We start from the raw sequence: 22,050 nt of genomic DNA on the forward strand, positions 1-22,050 counted from the left end.
TGTGTGGTTCAAATGGCAACTTAAAACCTTATTTAGTTGTCAGCAGGATGAAAACCTGGGCTCTACTGGAATAAATTGAAGGCTTTAAAATGCATAGATTCTTCGGGTGCTGAGGAAGTTGGATAACTCCTGTGTTTTGAAAAATGCAGCAGCTGTGTGTTCTGCTGCTACATGAACAAAGAGGTCACTGCCCTTACAGATCTGCTTGCATAGTTGGTCCTTAACCATAATCAGCGTGTGTGTGTTTGGGTTTTGGGTTTTTGTTTTTGTTTTTTCTTGTAACCCAAAACATTCTGATGAAACTGGGTCAGAGTGTAACTACGCATGTAGTTGTGCTGGCAAATCTGAACCAGCTGTAGTGTTTTAGCCAGGGTGAGCTGTAGATGAAATGCCATTTCTGACTGCAACCAGAAAGCTAGGCAGAACTGTAATGACTGAGGCCCCTATTCAAATCAGCCAGTTCTTTTTGGCTGCGTAGCAAGTTGCTGAGACATGCTAATACCTTAAAACGGCTACAAATGATTGCTCGGTGAATGTAAATTGGAGTCTTTTGGAAGAGAATGGTGGAGCAAAAAGAAAACAGGACTGTTCTGTAATTTGCTATTAACTTGTGCTTCTGGTGCTCTTGTACCCTCAGTATGCCCTGCTTTCAGTAGGGCACCTCAGCGTTTATGTTGCCTGTTTCTGTAGATTCCGCTGTGAAGCGATATCCTCTGACACAGCACTTCCAAAACTTCTGCAGCAAGATTCCATAGAGCTCTTTTCTTGGCCTTTATTTGCCGTTTGTTTTGATAAGCCTCTAGAAGAATGCATTTCCTATTAATTGCTTTTTGTACTAGCATGCCTTTTCATACAGCGATACAAGTGGTATCAGACATCTGCAGCAGTAGGTGCTGTAAGATGAAACGTTTTTGTCTACATGACTTCATGTCTTGCTCTTATTTGGGCCTGGATTGAAGCTTTATATGTCTGAGAAGTACGAATTACCGTTTTGCAGTTTCTTTCCTTGCCTCATTAGCAAGAGGAGGAGATGACTATTAGCACTGATGCTATTTAAATCAATGCTGAACTGCTTCATTATAAAGGGGATTATAATAGAGGAGGCAGTAGTTTAGTTACTTATTTTAAAACTGGATTAATCTTTTAGGTGATTCGAGGTAAGTATCAGTTGAAATCATTCAGTGCTTTGGTCCATCTTCCTTGACAGTGAAGAAAGTAGCTTAAACTAAATACTCTGCTTTCTCTTTGCGAAGCATTTTTAAAGCTGTCATCAGTATGGTGCAAACTGTGTTTAGCTTGGTACTGGAGCTGAAGCAGCAGAATGCTCTTTGGGTGGTCTCTTCTGCTTCAGAATTGATATTTGGGAGGGATCTGCCTCATACCAGTAATGAGTTTTGGGAGTGTTTGCAGAACACAAAATTGCGTGTGTTGATGAATGTTGAACCTGTGATAGCTGCTGTGAGGATGTGCTTGCTTTCCCTACCACAACTTAAAACACTGGTAATATGATAGCAGCTGCCCTTGTGCTATGCACCTACTTTTTTTTCTTGGTGTTGGCAGTCTCTGGTAAGACACCGTAAATTGTGATGGAACACGCTTTAGAGTGGGATTAGAATAGATGCTGTAGGACTGGCTATTCTAGAACGTAAAGGAAGTATGAGGAGAACTAGAATGCAAGAGACCACCTTCTTTGTGGAAGACAAATGAGGAGAACGTTGACTTCTGTGTGGGATTTTTTTTTTTTTAGGAGGGAGAGAGATTATTCCTAAACCATGTGTGTTTAATCTTACTACATGCTGCTCTCTCTGCTCTTACTGATTAACATTTGAAGCCTATAAAGCTAAAAGGATTGGTTATTTGAAACCAGTAGCATATAAACATTTTAATTAAAAAAAAAAAAAAAAATCCAGTATCATAGTGTCTGCTCTATGGGGAGAAGATATACATGAGGATTTTGTTACTTACTTTGCAGGGTGTTGGAAAAGATGGCCCTTTTTCCAGGGAACCTGATGTCGACAAACTTATCTTGTTTTAACATTTCCACGGTGTCAGCTCTTTATAAATTTTATAATCGGCAGCATCCTTTATATGGTTCTTTGTGATTGTTGCCTGGTACGCAGAAAAATTCACCCTCTGACGATGTGCCCCGGTGCAGGGGAACTAGCACCTGTAGCAGCTGTATAATATATGCTGCATGCGAGATTTTGGTGCATCGGGTGTTACAGATGCACAAAGGCATCTGTGTGTAACAGTAAGAGAAATTGATAGACTATAAACACCCTTTGAGTTGGTAGAAGAAGGATTTAGTGTGGTAGCACACAGCTCTGCAGGCTTCTGGTGGCAATAATTATTTTTAAATGGATGAGTAGTGATAAGCAGAAATTATCTCCATGTTTTAAGATCAGCAATTTTGTTTCACGTGATACAAAAAGAGGCCATTTCCACAGTCTTCAAAAAGTGGACGATGTGGGGTTGCGCTGGGACAGGGAGAGTTGTTTAAGGTTCTTGCCCTTCTCTCTAGTATACTTCCCTCTCATTAGTGCTCGTACAACTGGTTATACAACTATACTATAAATCAAATTAGGGAACATCCCTAAAATACTATAAAGTGTGTGTTTTTTTTTTTTTTTTTTTTTGTCTTTAAGCTGAATCAAGTCTGTGATTAGACTAACAGGAGGACCCTAGAAATATTGGGAGAGTACAGTTGGGGCTACCAGGCCAGGTTGTGTGGGAGACAGGCCTAGAAATACTTCCAGCAGCTTTATGAGCTTCATATTTGTTTTGTGGCGCTTCAGACTGAGCAGGACATGTTTCTGCCCACCTTGGTCCCAACACCTTCATCCAACTGCGCAGTTAGCTTGACTTTTGTACTCAAAGCAAGCTAGGAGACCAGTTTTGAAACTACAGATAGGGTATACACGTAAGATGTATTTTACAGTAGGTTTAGTCCATTGTAATGGCTAGCTGTCAGGGAAAAGCATTGTCCTGTTCTTAGCCATATTACTTGCTTTGCAGGATGTTTCAGTTTTCCAGAGCTGGTCTTCTGTTAGATCAGCAAGTCCACCAAAATAAATACTCCTATTTTTCCATCCCGTGAATAAGCTGATCTGACTCACTACGTGATTGTTAGATCCAAAGCAGAGGAAGGGGTGGGAACACACAGCAGGGGATGGGGCTGTGAGAGCAGGATTACCCCCTTTTAAAACACTTCTAAAGGTGCAATTTCAGTGACAGCCCACCATTACTAGCTTATGTGATGGTTGGCCTGAGAGATATGGATCTTTCTGCATGATGAATTATGGACGGTTTTAAAACAAACCTTCCAAAGTTGAGCCAAGAACTGAGGGAAGGAGGGTTGTCCCTCCCCCTGGAAACATCTGTTCAGTGATCTCTCACCATTGCTGTTTGTTGAGACAGGAGTACAGGAGGCTGCTGCACTTTTCGACTGTTTTGACTCCTGCCATGCCCAAGTGCTGAGGGAGAAATGCCACTGAGGCACAGTGCTGTGTTGTCCCAGCTTTGCCCTCATGCGTGGAAGGATGTTTACAGGAGAGAGGCATAGCTGAAGTTCAGTGATTGTAACTGTCAGCACTTGGATGTCTGTTCCCTTATATTCCCAATGCTTGGGTTTGGTTAATGGCTTTTGTAACACTTTTAAGCCTGGAAGCCTATCGCTAAAAGAAGCGGTTCCACACATGTCTCTTGCTGCTTTTCCTCCCACCCTAGCCCCTCTCTTGTGCCAAAAAAAGCATGTGTGACAAACCAAAACTGGGAAATAGGTTAAAACTAATTTGGCAAAAGATGAAATGGTTGGTTTTCTACCTTCAGTCACTTCCCTGATCTGTTTCAGTGCATGGTAGCAAAAGCGAGCAGCATGGGAATAAGAATTTTGAGCAAATTTATACTACTTATACTGGTTTGCCATTATGTGACAGATCGGTTCAGCCATCTCATCAGAGACCTCATAGACCTTACAGGCAGTTCACGTATGTTGTCCCTCCTGTTCCCATGACACTCATGGCATCAGTTCCACTGTTCATCTTCCTTCTGTTTTTGTGTGTGTGTGTGTGAGTGAGTGAACTGGTTGAGCTCGCAGAACTGTCAGAGAATTTTCTATGATGGTGATGGCCTTTTTTTGGTGGTTGGCATAGCGAACCAACTGGGTCAGCAAGCATCCGGATGTGGGATATGGGGGAGTGTACATGACTGCCTCCTCCTGAGTGCAAGAAGCTGTTGTATTAGTTCAACTTTTCTCATTTGGCTTAGTAACACTGCATCAGTTTGATGCCATCTCTTCTGCGATTTATTCCCCAAATATTAGCAACCGGTGAAAGATCTTCCACTTCCTGTGGCCTTTATTAAAACTCGTCAGAAGAATCCCTGGCACTTCCCTTGGAGTTGTAAGTGCTCTAGAGCCTCATGCCAGTGACTTGGGCTTTGGCTGGTGGCTAGATCCACTGGTTAGTGAACTCGGGAACTGGCTGAGCTGGACACAGTCCAGCTTTTCTTGTTTTTCTTCTGGGCATCTTTGTGCACCTTTCACAACTTGTTTACCAAATTGAGCCAGACTTTTTTGTTTTTTATCCACCTTAGAAATTGTTATTTTGTGATTGCATTAGCTTCTGGTCCCTTCAGCAACAGTTGTTTCGGGGAATAAGAAAATTTATAATAACTGCTGCTCTTGTTGAATTCCAGCACACTGATTGGAGCTATCTATTGAGCAGAAGTGCAGTCAGGTAACTTCTTAAAGTTAGTAGGGTAGGTTTTCTGTCTGCCACTGTCTACTTCGAAAAGAAAAGGTAATGTTACGTTGTGGCGCCAAATTTCTATTAGCCACTGAAAAAAGAAAAAACCTTTAGACAGGATTTATCAGTCTTTCAAACTCATTCTATGCTGAGGCAGACTTGCATCAGGTTTCATCTTTAAAGTGGTTTGAGTTACCCAAACACAGAAAACTTGTGTTAATTTATGTTCTATTCAAATGGCTTAACTGAATGTTGGGCCTAGCATAAGAACTGAATTCCCACATGCGTTATTTGCTGTTTCTTCTTAAAGGGCTGTCTGGTGAAGGAGAAGAATGGAAGTGTTCTTTCAGCCACGAGTACAGAAGTTCAGCACAATTCTAGCTGCTGTTTAAAGTGAATGGGAGCCCTGTATGTCAAAAGCAAAGGTCCTATATTGTGGCAGGGGAGTGCAGTCAAACAGCTGAAATAAGCCTAACTGCAGGTTGAAGCTGAATAAGTAACTGTCAGAGATGTTTTTAATCCTCCTGCCTGTGCATCTCCCTTATCTTGTATCTTGAATACTTTTTGGTCCTTAGAGTAGAGTAACTTATTACTGTGAACAGAAGACTAGACTGTCACTTCTGTGTTGCTGTTTGCTTTGCAACCTGGAGATTTGCTTTTGAGGTATCAATTCATAGGGCTTTGGGAAATAAAAACAACAAAATGCAATAGGTATGGGTGTGAGAGGAAATGAGAATATTTGTCTAAAAACAAAATAATTGGAAACTTACTTTTATTTGGCCTCAAACACAACTTATGTAAAAGGGGAGCCTTTTACCCTGGCATACTTCTCACTGGTTTAATCAAATTTTACAGCTTGGCAGTTGGTGAAGTATTCAAATGTCTTTATTCAAATTCCCCTCTGGATTTTCACTTCTCTGCTTTTGAAACATACACTGATGTTACTTGAAATGTCGATTTTCAGTTATGTTGTTCATTTGTCTTTGATTCAACATTACATTTTGTCTTTGTTTTGCATTAAAATTGCCCATGTTCAGCCTAATTTTTTTAATCAGAGGGTATAAAACAGTAGACTCAGGTTACTTTGAACGAAATAATTGATGCATCAAAATACTTATTTTTTTAATGAGAAGAATTTTTGTCTTTCAAAACTGATGCAAAAGAGGGCCAGAAGATATTCAGAAAAATTGTACGGAAAATTCCTTTAGTCTCGCTAATTGACGTACAAGTCAGCTAAATTTGAGTGACAGGTTTCAATAACATGGTCTATGAGTTCAGCCGCTTGAGAATAGTTAAAAGGCTCAGAACGTCATTGGAGGAGATGGCCGTCTTCTTTTATTAAGAAGGTTAATTGATCTACCAAAGATAGAAATACAAAATAAATCATGCAGTGTTTTATAAAAAAATAAATATGAGGATGCTATGTTTAATTTTGTGTGAAAGCGTACTAAAAATAAGAAATAAATGTGGGAGGTGTGTGTACCTAATACAATATTTTTGACTGAAATGTCATGATTTTTGGATGTGAAAGATCATAATACAGGTTTTGTGGTAAATAGTTTTGTTGTCTGTTGCTAATGACGCAGTGGCTAAATAGTAAGCTGGGAATTCGTGTGGCTGTTGTTAATTGTAATTACTGTGTGGTAAGTAAGCATATTTCCCTGCTTGCCTTTCATTTTATGGTTCTACTTTGCGGTATCAGGAGTGCAAGGTTCAAGAAGAGTTCGGAGCAGGTGTTCCCTCCTCTCTCCTCTGCTTCTAGTAGTAAGTTTAAAACTTCTAGCATTTTCAGAAATGACTTTTTTTTTTTTTTTTTTTTTAACAGCGACCGTATACAGATCATAAAATGGGACTGGAAGGGACTCTGTGGGTTATGTAAAGCATATGTACTGCTGTTTTAATGTTACAGGACAGAATTTATAGGCCTTTTTTAGGAAGGGGCATTGAGTTACCCACCAGAGATCTTTTTGCCAAGCCATAGGGAACTCCAGATTTCTAAATGTAGCCCTAAAAGAGAAGTTTTCTTAGGCCACTACATAATGGGTTGTATGTATCAATTTCAGATTTATAGAAGAAGGGGAAATGGCTCAAGAAACCAACCGTAGCCAGGTGCCTATGCTTTGTTCCACTGGTTGCGGATTTTATGGGAACCCTCGTACAAATGGCATGTGTTCAGTGTGCTACAAAGAACATCTTCAACGGCAGAACAGCAATGGTAGAATTAGCCCTCCTGGTAAGTAACACTTAACAAACTGGATTAATGCCGCTCACTTTGGCTTCTGTTTGAACAACTCCAAAGGACACAGTAGGGCAAGACTTGCTTGCTGACCGTGTCCAAATAGGAAATACACTTGAGAGCACAGAGTATGAGCACAAACCACTGTATTCTACTTAAATATCTTACCCGATGGAATAAACTTAGATGCAATCATAATACTTGGATGCTGTAGTTAATCTCCTCGTAAGTAAACTGTTGCTGATACCTGTTGTATTAATAGAAGTGTTTTCAATTCCAAGATAAAAATACAGTGAAGCACTATACCAACACACTGATTCCTGAAATTACTGGAGTGTAGAGATAACATTTAACTTGGGAAATGTTAGTCAAAGCATTTAAAATATAGGTATTTTAATATTGAAGCCTGATGCCAAAGGATTATCCCAAAAAACTTTTTCTTAGAATAATTTCTCTTAATTTCATGTAGATATGACTTCTTTTTTCCTTATTTGACCTAATGCCGAATGTACTGTGGTCATTCTTCCAAAGCAGATTTGTCTGACCCATTGAAATAAGTGCTGTCTTCCTACTTTCACTGCTTTCTAGAAAAGCTAGCAGGGCTTTTCCCCTCTATAAATGGTAGTGCCAAGAAAGAGAAACCCTTTCTGCTGTCTTTCACCCTGATGTTTTGAGGTTCAGCCTGCTATACTGGGGGAAGGCTGGTGAGAGGGTACTTCCTTGCAGACTCAAATGTCTCTTCTGACTTGGCTGAATAGTGACACCAAAAAATGTCCTATCGTGCTTCTTTGAAGACTTCCCTCCTTGACTGTAGACTCTTATTATTGAAACAGTAGCATTCATTACATGAAATCTAGGGGTCTAGGTTCTGCACCTTTAAAACTGATTTTAAGGTGGCCCACATTGGGATGTTACTGTACATCTATTCTAGTTTATTACAAAACCACGATAGTGTTGTCAGTGCTGCAGCTGATTTTATAAATACTTTGAGTAGTAGAAAATACTCTGTTAAAGCTCCTGCTTTGGAATTTTGTAGAGGAGCTTCCTGGGGCCCGACACGATCAGAATATGGCCAAACATAATTACTTTTTGTAAAATTATGCTTTATTATGACACAGGCTGAGATTCAGCAAGGATTGTAAGCACATGTTTAATTCCTTTCCTGATTGGTAACACGGGGGTGGCAGAGTAATTACATCGTGTGAAACTTATGCAGTCCCAGGAGGTAGTGTAACACATTTTACATTAGTGTCTTCCTTCCAGCATCTTCTGTCAGTAGTATAACTGAGTCCTTACCGGTTCAGTGCACAGAAGGCAGTGCCCAGGAAACTCAGTCAACTTTAGATTCTACATCAACTTCATCTATGCAGCAAAGGTAAACTGTCTTTGTTACTGTTCTGCATTTTTACTTAAAAATGTCTTCCACGTGGTTAATTTAAGTATGCTCTGATTATGCATAATTATATTCTGGGCCCTAGATTAGGATAATATGTAAGACTAAACTGCTGATTTTAAAGCATGAGATCTCGCAGTAAGTAGTAGCTGATCTGTTAGTTACATCTAAAGTTCAAATGCAAATTTGTCTTTAGAATTTGGCCTCTAATAGCAGCATTGTCAGCTTTGTGCAGTTCTACAGAGACTTGTCTGGCTAACTGGCTAACTTATCTGGCTGACTTATCTGACTCCACAGCATGCAGTTGATTGTATTTTTACAAAGAGAGAGCTTTTTCCATCTTAGAAATTTGATTTTTTTTTTTTGGTAAAATGTCAGAAAGCTCTTGACTAGAACTCTCATAAATAAATGTATGTTAATGTGATAATAAACCAGTTGCTTCGCAAAAAGTTGAGAGTACTAGAACAGGGAAAAGATATTTGAACCTTAATAGAAGCTGTGCTACCAAACTCCGTTTTATCAACGAGTCATTTTATTTCCAACTGGATTATTCAAGAAAACGTAGTGTCCTCTTGTAAATTACTCTGAGGCTTACTGAATGCTTTCCATTTTTAAAAGCTAAGCATTTGTTTATATTTGATGTTCACTGCATTTCGGTATAGAATGACATAACCAGCAGCAACTTTTTCAGTGCTTTGGAATTCTTTGGAGTGAAAGATGATAGTTATGTAAAGGAGCTTGTAGTTGATTTTAATTCAGACTTATTTTTAAGAATAAGAATATATTATAACACAGGCCATAGGTAAGTAGAGTTGGATTTCATCATTTACTGTTGATTTTCTCTGATCAGACAGTTTCCTGCTCCTTAGTATTTTTTTTATAAGAGGTGTTAACTCCCGCTCAGGTCCTGCGGATGAACAGAATGTCACATGCCGTGCTTGATACTATATTAGATCGGGTGGCGTTACCTCTAGCTTGGGGCTCAGCTTTGTCATATCCTGTAGCAGAGCTGCTTGCCTGTGAATGACTTGCTAGAATGTCTCTCCCATAACTGTCTAGGGCGCACATCCTGTGCGTTTTCAGCTGTGCTGTGATTTTAGCAGTATGGCTGATGGGCTGGGAAGCTTGACCATCCTGCCTTTACATTGTGAAAATCTAAGGGTTTCTGCGTACAACTGAAGATGTGTATTATGTCCAATGTTCTGGAAACATTAATGTGTTGCAGTTTTTCTTGTTCATGTTACTAGAACACCAGAACTAGCTCCTCTACAATTATCTTGCTGATTTATGTGATAAAAATCCTCACATATAGTACAATGCATTATTGCTTCTGTGTGGAAGGATGGCGTGCCAAACTACCCCCCCAAAAAAACCAAAACCTTTTTGTAGTTGAACTGGTTTAAGGTATTCAGTGCTAAAAATGCTTAGCTTTTTATCAGTTCTGGTCTTCTAATGTTCTGACACATTGTAGCATTCTTTTAATGGTTACAGAAAATCTTAACTTCTGAGTAAAATTTTTGGGAATGCTTTCTTGTCAAGACTTACCCTAATATATTTTTGTAAGGAATGCTCCTCCGGACTTGGACAGCCCTCGTAAGCAATCCTAACTTTTTTTTTTTTTCCTCCTCCCCAGCCCTGTGTCAAATCAGTCACTTTTAACAGAATCTGTAGCATCATCCCAACCAGATAGTACGGCTGTGGACAAAACAGTACCTGAGACAGAAGATTTGCAAGGTTGGTGCCTAGGTTTAAGAGATCAAAAACATCACCCATATAAATTTCGAACTTGACAATTCTTAAGATACTCCTGTCCAACAGATGACTCTTCTCAAAAATAAATGTTCTGTGAAATAAGAAAGCAAAATAAGGATATACTTTGTCTTCTCTTAATGTGCAAAACTTAAATTGGAAATTTTCAACTTCACGTAGCTATAGATTTTGGTATCTGCTATAGTATGTATGTGTTAATTGGGGTTGGAAATGTACAGCAAGAGTAAATGTATTGCCCGTGCTTTATGCTACGGCTATCACATGTAAATAGTTTTGAATATCGATTAGGTTTCAGAGTAGTTGCAAGCAGCTTGGGCAAATACCACAGCTGTGTGTTAATGTATTTGCGATAGTGTTATCACCTAGCTGTTATAATAAGCATAGGGTTAATCTCTAGTCTACCTGTGAAACACCTTTCAGTTACCAACTCTATAGGTACCAAGGTAGTATTTTGAACCACTGAAATGCATGTTTTCCAAGATAAAATTATTGAACCACAAACTGGTTGTTTTCAGGAAACTGTCTGGCTCTGTTTGAGTGGGTGATTTTAATTATATTGCTCCAAAATCCTTATTGCTGGCACAACGTGAAGGTTCTTTCCTCTATGCAATTGTCTTTTTATGTGCAGGCTTGCAGAGCTTAAAACCAAAGAGTATTTAGTAGTGTTTCTTAGGAAAATGCAAAAGTATCCGGATAATATGCCTAATTTGCTCAGACTGTACTCTCTAGACATTAAAAAAGATGCTTAAAGGTAAGTCAATATTCCACCTCTCCTTCTGCTAACACAACTAAGACTTCATTTGGTGGAGTTCTGTTTCTGTAGACTTATCTTAAATTAGGAGTTTGGGTTTTCCACAGATAATGCATAATTCTTCAAGTTGTAAAACGTAGGTTCTTTAGTTGTCCCTCTGTTATCTGAGTTCTGCTTTTCAAGTACTTTCTAAACCTCAGCTTTACCTTTTTGTAGAGTGGAATAGAAGAGTCGTTCTTTGTGGCTACTACCTGTGCCGAGTAGGGCCGTCTTCTTGGTCACACAAACGTAGTTGTAAAACTGGGAGAAAAGGATTTAATTCTAATGCCCTTTTGTACCTTTGATATCTCTGAGTATGCTTTCATCCATGTTCCGCAGTATGGAGAAACTGGGATGTGTGGCCTAACTGCATAGGAGCTGCGCTACAGCTGTTATTTCCCTTGCTGGGGACCTCAGAAGTAGAAAACCTCAGTTGGCATGTTAAGATTGCACTGCAGATGAACTCTGATATGGATGTGGTCTATATCAGGGAATATAAAGTTGATCTCTATAAGCTGATTTTTACTACCCAGCCACTTTTTTCTTTTTCCTCACAGCTTCAGAAGCTTCCAGAACTTGTTAGTCTGATAATTCTTCATCTTCTGCCTTGTGCCTAAATTAGTCTATTTGTTTACATGTGTGTCTTATTTGCTTGGATTAGCTATGAATTGAAACTCAAGGTTTGCAGCATCTAGTGTCTTTTCCCCTTGGGGAGAAAGGGAGAGTCCTTTATTCCACAGTGATCTTTGATGCTTGTACTGTGAGATGGCTTGGGCCTGTGAATAGACGTTCATCAGCAAATATTCAGAAGAATGTCTCTTCTTACCCCTTTGGATACAGTTATAGTCTTAATTTTCTACCTCTAGAAAGTTAGTCCTCCCAGTGAGAAAACAGGATACTAAAATCTAAGCCTTGATTTCAAGGGTATGTTGCCGTATTCCTATTTCACAACGTGGATTTAAAGGCTCGGCCTATGCCAGGTATTTAGAGCACTTCAGCTGTGTCATGCTTGCGGTGATGTTTATGTTGTGCTTTAGTGATTCCTAAAATGAGAAGAACAAAGTAATTGAGGTTCTAAATTGCAATTCCTATTTATAACTTGACGTGGCAGAGTCAGCCCCTCTTTCTGAAGAGCAATTCTGTGCTACCCCTTAACTGCAAATGATCATAAATATAGTGTTTCCAGTCTTAAACTCTTCTTGCTTTGAAAGCATAAGTTTGTAAAGAAAGCAACTTTTCTGGATGCTAAATGGATTTCATTGACTTGTATTTTCAGTTAGTGGTTGCGCATTGTGAAATTCTTCATGTGTTTTTTTTTTTTTGTTTAAATCATTCCTAGTTTGAATTTTAGACTTCTAGCCAAAATGTAGTAGAAATGCATGAATCAAAAGTTAGTTAGTATGGCTTGGCTATGTACCTTAAGGAGAAGGGAGAAAAAGTAAAAGCACTATGGGAGTTAGTCCCAGGCTGAAGTTTATATAATACTACTTAGTTAATGTAGGGGAGGAAAAAAGGAAGGGTCTGCTTTGTTCATTTATTCATCAGTTATGTGTTCTGATAAAATCTTGCTTCATTGGAAAACCTGTTTGGGAGCAAATTGTTCTATAGTAGTTATAGTTAATCTGTTTTAGTTGTGTTTTGTAGAAGTCCCCTTAACTTAAGTCTTAAACAAAATTTACCAGGCCATGGTAATAATAAATGAAAGGCTGACTGAACAGTATTTTTAATTATACTTTCTTAGGTTATTTTTTAAAGCAGACAGATAAATGCAACTTGAGTTGTGTACACACAATCCTTGCTGTTTGTTCCTCCAGAGAAGTTACAACTACAAAGGGATAAGCAACTCTTAACTGTTCTCTGGGTTTTTTTTTTTTGTCTTCACTCGAGCTATGCATTGCAAAAGAAATAGAGAAAGATATAGAATATGTTAATAAATCCAGATTTTTAGATTTAGCAGTCATGTCGTAATATTACAAGTATTGAACGCTGCAGGAAGCCCAGGCACTAGATAGTGCCTAGTAGTTGTGTTGTTTTTTTTTTTTTAGAGTTCTTAAATATCATGAACATAATCATTAAACATGACATGAAAGAAAAATAAAGGTACAATCTAGCTTTTCTTATGCATTGGAGCCTTTCTCCAGCTCATTTTGGATTGCTTCATGGACAGCTGTGCTTTTAACTCAATGTTACAGCGCAAGTACAAGTAGCCATTCAGGATTCTCTATCTGATAGCTAATGGATTAATGAGGCTACTTCTTGGCAAGCCTGCAAGCAAGTGAAGAGGCTCTTTACATCTGTAAGGTTAATGGGCTTAAAAACATTCAGGTTAAGATTTATGCTTAATATTTCGGGGAAGTTTTTAAAGGTAAACAAAACATTTTTGGAGGGCTGTTGCCTTCCATGATAAAACTAATGGAGCTCTTGCAACTCAAGAACATAAGGCTAAAACTATAAACCATATTGATGAGTGGGTGCTCAGCTACTTGAGTGATGCTGCTGTTCAAATAAAGGCATTGTTTTTTCCACGCCTTACCCAGGAAAATTGAGAGGTCCCCCTCCCCCCTCCCCTTTTTTTTTTTCCTCCTTATGAGACTTCATCTATCAGGTGACTTTGAAGTGTTCTGGAAGAGACACTGAGTGGCTTTATGCTGCCTCTTTGAGCCTGAAAACTCCTGAGATCCAAAACAGCCTCTCTGATTTGCTCAAATACATTGCAAATGCCAGTGTTCTGTGTTTTAACATTGCAGAATGGAATAAATGATGTAATATACCGTATTTCTATTGTATTTGGAAAAATGACTCATCCCATTTGCATAACAAGCTGCAAGGTAAATTGCTGCTCTTCTCAATGAAGTCTCCTGATTTTATGCTCGCCTAGTTTTCTTTTGATTTGAAACAGTTAAATAATTTGATCGTTGCTGATGAAAATATAAACTTAATATTAAAAGTTGCTGCAGAATTTTACATAGAAAACTGGACCTAAGGTGTACACTGTTGAACTAATGGCACCAACTTCGGTGGACCTTATCAAAACTATTTCAATAGACAGTACTGGAAAGGAGTTGATGGATGCTTCAGATTTTCGTGACAGTACCAGGGACTCAGATGCAGAATGTGATTACGATACAAGCATAGAAAATAATGTAGAATGTCCTGATTTACTGGATGAAGGCTCCAGGGAGAGAGGAAACATGCATGATACAGTTTTAAAACTAAATTCTTTAGGTAAGTTTACTTTTCTTTAAATGCCCTACTATCTTACGTAAAATTTTCCTTTGTGCATCCATGCTAACTTTACGTACTAACATTGTTAATTTTTGTACCAGGTTCTTTTTTTTTAACTTCATAACTTAGGAACTTTCTACTCTACTCCAAAGGCTGCTCATGCAGCTTAAAGTGATGTGATTCTTTTCAACTTTGAATTCCAGTTCATGCTCATAATAAATAGCTTGTGTTTGTGATCTGCTACTAACATCTAATTCCTATTGGTAAATGACCTAGGTTTGTGGTTTTTTTTTTTAATGTGAATAACTTAAATACCATGACTTTAAGCAGCTGTTTTTCTTTGCATGCTTTTTCTTTTCAGGGATTAGTTTTCTTCTCATCTGTCTCTCACTTTTACCCCCTCCCCAGGTTTCAATAGGTGTAACTAGGAGCAACTTTCATGTTAGTTCTGTCACCAAACATTCATCACTTCCAGCCTCGTGCTTTTCTACTACTGTTTGTGAGTTTCTCCTACAGAATATCAGTCAAAACTCTGGCATACCTCACAGCGCTTTTTATGGAATATTCGTTTTGTATAAACTTAAGTATAATACATTTTTCAAGGGAAGGTCCAGTGTGGACAGCCTTATCCTGGAATACAAATGTAACTTTAGTTTTGGAAGCAGGCTATTTTCCTAGCTTGTCTAGGGTTTGCAACAGCTCAGAAGCAGCTGTGGGGGTTGGAGGAAGGAAGTTTGCATCCTCTAATAGTTGCTTATAACTACTTTGAACTCTGAAGATCTTAACCTCAAGGAAAGCTTGAGCTGATGAGACTGGGGAGGGAGAAAACGTAAGCGAGGCCATTAGTGAACAAACCACCTTCTCAGGAATGACTGGAAACCAACCCTCTTTGCAGGTGCTTCAAAGGTTGTTTTCCTCAGTGTACCGGAGGAGAGAACCCAGTTTAATCTTAGCTGTATTTGGTCTCCTTCAAACACTGAAAACTCCTTATGAAAAATGGAGCTAGCGGCTATTCTAAGCTGTCCAGTAAACAATATTTTGGGAATAAGCACTGGAATCTATTTCTCCTTTCTTCTTTTCTCCCCAAGCCCCACATTCTCTTCCCATTAGATGGGATAAATTGTGGTGGTGGTGGCAGTGTGTGCAGGGGAGATGTTTCAAGAGCTGAGTCTGCTAAGCTGAAAGCCTTGTTGTCTTAGTGGATCCAAAGCCGTGACTGATGTTTTAGGCTTAATAGGAAGCACTGTGTTCTGGTTAGAGATTGGGGGCTTTCTACTCAGAGGACTTAGCCTCTTCTGCCCTCTTCTCCCCTGAGAGTTTCGAGGAGTATCTGTTGTTAGTGTTTGTTCCTCGTTGGTTTGGAAAACAAATACAATGGTTAATATACTGAGGTAAGTGGGAGTTAAAGGATAAATTCGTGTTAACAGATCATGATTTCTTAAGTAAAATTGTGTGACAGATGAAGTGATGTTAAATGAAGTTGTTTGGCTGTATGGCTTTCACTGCCATAATATCCAGACCGCAGAATAGGCTCAGTTTTAAAGAAGATGCTGTAGTAATTAATCATGCTTTTAAACATAGCCCCATTTCATCTGAGAGGCTTTCATCTCTGTGGTATTTGCGTCCCCTTATCAGTCCTTGGCTGAAGGAACCAAATCCAGTTTTCTTTTTTCAGTCCAAAGTGTCTGTGTGGACCTTATCTTTCTGATCTTGCTCTGTAGACTCAATTTGAAAAATACAGGATGAGGAGGGGAAATATTTTTCCCTGCACTGGAACTTGTAAAAGTTTGTTTGGCAACACTTTGAGTAGTTAGAGGATATTGGATGCTTTGTTTCAGCTGCTAGTTTTAGTTCAGCTGCAATAATAGAACTTCTTAAAGGGAATGAAGTAGTTCAAAAATATCTAGGTAAAGGGTTTTCAAATTAAAAATAGGGGAATGTGTGTTCCGTCTTTTACGTTCGCTTTTTAAATAAAGGTTTTCTCATATGTTTGTGCTAGTGAAAGGTCAGTCTGATTTCTCCAAGTGGAAAGAATTCAGGAAGGAAGCCTTTTTAAACTGCATAGGAACTTAGTGTGAAGAGCTACTGATAAGAAACTTGCTTTCTCCCTTTGTTTCCGTCTCAAAGATGGGACAATCTCCCTATACCACTTTGGCTTGCTTGCAAAAAGTAGCACGTAGCAATGTCCTAGTTTCAGCTTTAGTAGGTACAACGTATTTTGGGCTGATTATTTCAGGGATAAGTATTGAAACGTTAGGAAGTCGTGATCTTCTGTTTAGCATTAATGCTTCATTCCTTTGGAGGACTGGGTGGTGTTCTTCCTACGCTTGATCGGATCCGCTTAAAAGGTAAATGTACCTTTGGCCATCTATCTATGGGAATGACCTTTTCCCTTCGGAAGCTCTGCCTGGTGAATAGAGAGGCAACAAACCTAAAACATCCAGGGTAGGGAGTGGAGAGAAAACAGATGAAGAGTCAGGTGTCTTGCAACAAACTGTCGTCATTCTGTTGTGTGCCAGCAAGGATGCAAGGACTGCAGTGCTCTTCATCCCCAGTACACTGAAGTTCAAGCAGGTTTGCACAAGCAAACCAGTAGCAAAAGCTTTTGTTCTCAGAAAGAGATCCAGGCTCTGATTTTGATCAACTAAGAATGTGCTTTGTAACACGGTGAGCACGTAGTGGGCAGCCCAGGTTGTCTCCTCCAGAGAAATTAATGTTTCTTCATGCTTTTTTCCTTTTAGGCTAGTTAGCGGCTTGCACCGGTACTTCAAGTGTTTCTGTACTCCAGTGAAATGTCAGACAGGGACTAGGGGAAAGGAAGGAATCCGTTCAAGGATAACAGGCAGAACCTTCCTAGAATCTGGGCAAAATACAGCAACTGGTTATAACACGTCTCCTGAGAGCCCCAAGCTTGCGTGGTGGTGTATTTTACCTGGCTTTTGTGTTGTGTTCCTCACAGCTAGCTTACAGATGGAGCACTGAACACTGGCACCTTTTAATCATCCAAAGATGATTTAGTGGTTGTGATATTTGATTCTCAAAGAGGATTTTGAGTCAACTCTCTGGCTCCTGCACAAAAGCAAATTGAGATTCTAAAATTTATGCTTACTATAGTAGATACCAAGTGACTTGTGGGAGCAGTAAGAGAACCTTCCCACTCAGTTCTGCAGTGAGCAGCAGCCCTTAAACATTTTTAAACCTTTTTCTTTAATGTGTGAGCTGTATACAGAAAGTAAATATAAGTATGAATGTATTAGCCTTGTTTTACAGGGAACAGTGCCAGTTTTTCCTAAATTTGGCTAATAGTTACAAAGGCTTTCTGTAAAATCTTATGTTGAGATGACTGGATTTTGCTACAGGAGGAAATGCAAACTTGAGAGCATTAGCTGCTAAATGCCAATTCATGGCATAAATTTTTCTTAATGAAATAATAAACACTGGAATGTCTGTTCTGCATAACACTGCAAGAAGTCACACAACTTCTAATATTAGCCTTGCATCTTTTAGTCCTTACAGCTTTTTATACTTACCTTGCAAACCTTTGGATATTATCTTTTCACTTAGAAATGTCTCCTTTAAGAGCCATTTAAAGCTGCTGAACCTTTCTCTTGCAAACATTAATTTTTTTTATAAATTTCAGGACAAAGAAAAGCTGTTGGTTGTGACACAGATGATCCTTTTTAAGGATCTAATAAACCACGTTTAACAGTCATTCTTTGATAGATAGCTTTTTAAATATACTATCCACTTGTGCAAAATCTTTTCTGGCATTTAGGTGTTTTGCTACACTGATTTTGCTTGATACAGAGTTGAATGTATTTGATAATTGCAAACTGGTTAGTTTTCCAAGTTTACCTCTACTTAAGTTTACCAGGCTTAAAATCACAAAAATCCTCTGTTACGGATCCACTTGTTTAACTACTTTTTTTTTTTTTTAAGAGTTTTGTGGCTTATCAGCCTGTAAATCTTGCACTGAAAATGTTCATAGTGCATATTCTGAAAAGGGAGTATGTATAGACTAAAGTGCCTTTTCCTTTTTTAAAGAGAAACCTCCATTTCAAAATAATAGCACAGAAAATATACAGAATTGTCAAGCAGAGCAGTAGTCAATTGGCACAGAACTTGCATGGTCCTTGCTACATCTGATGGTCTCTGCCTAATAAAAGTCCAGCTGCATAGAGATGCCTGCTTTTTTCTTTTTTTCTTTTCTTTTCTTTTTTTCCCCCCCTCCTGACAGATGTCTAGGATTGTTGTTGTATTCCCTTCTTTACAGCATTGGGTTTAGCTCTCTTTCCACTGATGCTTCTCCCAGCTGTAGCTTGCTTTCATTCTTTTGCTGTCTTTGCTGCAAATACTTTGTTCTGCTAGCTTCTGTGCACCTTATCGCTGGAAGCTTGTCCTACTCTGATCTAGTGATAGTTGGTAGGCAGAGAGATTGGCTCTTAGCACTTCTTGAAATGAAGTTAAGTTTTCCTTCCTTTCAGTTTTTGTTTCTGTAAGGAATGCGCAAGTACTGGAGAAAAACTGCCACTTCCTATTTTTGCCTGGATCAGGCAAATACCATTGTTATTTATTTGTATTCTTCCACGCAGTCTGTAACCTACCTCTTTCAGACGTGGGAGAGTATTAAAGTAGGTTGAAAGTTATTCTAGCGCAGATGTCCTTAACGTGATAGAAGTGTTTAGCCTGGCTCCTTCTGGGTTTCTGGATAGTGTACTTCCTCCAGATAATTCTGTGCGCCTTTGGGTAATAGTATCTAACCCCTAGGTAGTGACTGCACAGGCTTCTTTCTCCTGGTGTACAGGAGCAGCAGCATTAGTGGTAGAGATTGTTCTGAAGCGCTGCATTTTGTGTGGCCTCAGTATTGCTGTCTTCAGCAGAAATAATGTTGATTCAGCGTTTGGAGAGAGGAGTGTTGTACTAAACTGATCCTAGCAAAATGCAGCGCTACTTAGAAGAGAACTTTATGAAGCCGATGAGCAACACTAGTAGGAAACACTAGTTGTTGAATGTTCTTCCCTCCCCTGCCCCTCCTGAATCTGACAATGCCAAATCTAAGTCTTAAATAGTAGTTTTTGACACTTCTGATACATAAAGGGGGGGCAGATCAAACTCATTACTTTATGATGTTTTTGTACTGGGAAGTTTGTATGAACCTTCTGTGAATTCTTTTCCTTTATTAGATTGGAGGTTTGATGGGAGGGAGCTCCAGTATCTGCAGTTGAGTACATACCACTTCAGAGATGGAAGTTATAGTGAAGTTGTAGATCCTAAATTTATAACATAAGCTTTAGATTATCATGACACTTGCGCAGCAGAAGGGGAGAAGACGACACTTTCTACTGTTCTCATTAGTTTGTTTTTTCTAATATTAGCTTCAGTGTCAGAGAATGCAGAGCCTACGCCTGAAGAACAAGACAAGTCTCTTGACAAGCCAAAACAGAAAAAGAATCGCTGTTTCATGTGTCGGAAGAAGGTTGGACTTACCGGTAAGAAATACTGACTGGTTTTTTTGTTTTTTTTTTGCTTAATGAGAGACTTGGTCTTTGGACTTTTGAAGTATTCTTCTTTAAAGGGAAAACGGGGCATAGTCATCTCTTGATGTTAGTTATTTGAAATAAAACTTGGCGAAAGGTGCTTTCAGCTGGCTTTTACTATGTTTAGTTCTTTGTATGTCCTTTTCCTTTTCAGTTTGCTTTCTCTAAGTGAAATTCTTAATTCCAAATGCTGCCCTTTAGAGGTTTGCTTAGCCAAGGAGTCAACTGATAATTTGCTGCCATTCGCTAACCAGCCTTTGCAGTAGGTCAGTGAAAGAGTCTAACTGAACCTGAGTTCTGTGGGGTAGAGGTTCACAAAACCAACAAAACTAGCAGCAGGTCTCCATGAATGTGTTTTCTATGAGTGTATCACGGGATAGGAAAGAACGGGCAAGTCAAATTTTAACTATAATCACTTAAAAATATATTATTTGTGATTCTTATGCTTTCTGCAGCAGAGAAGCTCTTTGGCTGATTGACACTGATGACTAAGATGTATTGATAGGGAACAAATTCGGGATTTAAAACAAACCTGTATAATTAAGACTATTGAAATGTCTAAGCTAACACTTCTGTCCACAGGGTTCGAGTGTCGGTGTGGAAACGTTTACTGTGGTATGCACCGTTATTCAGATGTACACAGTTGCTCTTACAATTACAAAGCTGATGCTGCTGAGAAAATCAGAAAAGAGAATCCTGTAGTTGTTGGGGAAAAGATCCAGAAGATCTGAACTGCTGCTTCTGCTGGAATACAAAATCCTCTGACCATCTGCAGATTAAATTGACTTGAGCTTTTTTCCTTAGTCATCAGGAATGTAGAGCAGTGTATCTTGCCTAGACCTTTTAATCATGCATGTCATCAGATGAATAGGTTTTGTTTTTTGTTTTTGTTTTTTTGTTTTGAAAATGACTCTGAACATTTATTTTCATTGCAGTTTTCTGTGGCTGAAGACTTAAGTAAACTTTGCAAGTATTATCCTTTAAGATCATTTTAATTTTAGTTGAGTGCAGAGGGCTTTTATAACAAACATGGAGAAAATATTGGAGGGCTGTGCTTTTCCAGGTAAAACATGCATGCGTTAACTTTGCAGTTTATTTTCTTGTTGTATATAGCTTTTCTCTGCAGCACAATTTCCTCTTTTTTTGATAATGCCTTGTATGGCACAACTAGCTATCAGTAACTGAATGTATTTTAATCATTATGGCTGCTTCTTTTTTTTCCCCATTAACGAGAGGTTATACATGTTCGCATATTAGCTTGTTTGCACCCTCTACCTATTTATGTATGAATCATTTGTAATGAGAGTGTGTGCTGAGATTGTGTGGTTTTTTTTTAAAAATTTGGTTTTTGTTTTTTTGTGTGTGTGGGGGGAAGGCTGTATGCACTTCATTGACTGCAGGTTTCATTGGGATTACATCCATCAGTCTGTCTGTACACAAATATGAAGAATGATCTGAAGTACCTGTGCTGTATTTATGTTTATCCACGTCTTAACTTTGATTAAATAAAATTTAAAAAATTTGGGACCCCTGTGGTTGTCACTGGCATCTGTAATCTGTGTATTTTCTGCTTTATTTACGTGGGGACCTTTCATTGGTGGCTCCCGTACTTGCAGCGCATTCATCCACAGAGACCTTGCATATCTCACTGCCGCTAACTTTTGTCTGCTTTCTACCTATTCACTTACAACTGCTGGAAAGACTAGTTTTCTGAAACCTTCTGCCTTGCATATTGATACATGCTGCACAAAGAGTTTTGCCATGCTTCCTGTGTGCAGCGCCATTCACATATGCGGGAGGGAGTGAGGTCATTTCCTGCGACAATATACCTAAGTTGAGGGGAGGCCCACAGGTGGGACATGTGGCCTGTTTAAGTCACTGACTGTGCAATGATTCCATGAATGTCATTCTGGCTTTAGGGAAGATAGCTGTGGAGTTTGTGATCCAGTATCTCTGTGACACAGCACTGCATTAACTTGTTTGAAAGTAGATGAGAGGATGTTTTTTGAGACGACTTCTCTGGCGAGCTGGCCTTGCTTCTGAGGTTTGAAACCCTTAGACTTCAAGGCTGATCACCACCACTACCTTCCACATGCTCTTTAGTGGATCTACAGGCTTGTAAGTAATCCTGACTTAGGGTAGAAGGGATTGTTCTCTTGTTACTGAACACCCTCATCAGACAATTTCCTTTTGATCAAGTTTGCCTGTCTTGTCAGATCAGCGACTGTGCCTCAAATGTTCAATTGTGTTGGTCCTCCATGTAGCTTAAAGGTTGAGTGGCTTATGTAGTGCCACGGTAACTTCAGCCAGTGTTGCTTACCACAGAACTTAACACTGAAATAAACAAATTCCTC

The 22,050-nt window shown here is 39.0% G+C and overlaps 1 protein-coding gene across 7 annotated transcripts in view; it reads left to right on the forward strand.

Annotated features, from left to right (window-relative positions):
• The window catches only part of ZFAND6 (zinc finger AN1-type containing 6), a 40,527-nt gene extending 19,304 nt beyond the window's left edge, over positions 1 to 21,223 (forward strand). For 6 of the 7 annotated variants that reach the window (XM_068958351.1, XM_068958349.1, XM_068958348.1 and 3 more), the window contains 5 exons: positions 6,809 to 6,978; positions 8,245 to 8,356; positions 10,008 to 10,108; positions 19,535 to 19,648; positions 20,279 to 21,223. In XM_068958351.1, coding sequence (XP_068814452.1) covers positions 6,828 to 6,978; positions 8,245 to 8,356; positions 10,008 to 10,108; positions 19,535 to 19,648; positions 20,279 to 20,427 — 627 coding nt within the window. In that variant the 5' untranslated portion in view covers positions 6,809 to 6,827 and the 3' untranslated portion in view covers positions 20,428 to 21,223. Of the gene's footprint in view, positions 1 to 6,447; positions 6,510 to 6,808; positions 6,979 to 8,244; positions 8,357 to 10,007; positions 10,109 to 19,534; positions 19,649 to 20,278 lie in introns of all 7 variants that reach the window. The other variant, XM_068958352.1, reaches the window with a different exon arrangement.
• Positions 21,224 to 22,050: the final 827 nt, after the last annotated feature.

Source organism: Struthio camelus, chromosome 12 (genome assembly GCF_040807025.1).
Source record: "Struthio camelus isolate bStrCam1 chromosome 12, bStrCam1.hap1, whole genome shotgun sequence".
Taxonomy (NCBI): Eukaryota; Metazoa; Chordata; class Aves; order Struthioniformes; family Struthionidae; genus Struthio; species Struthio camelus.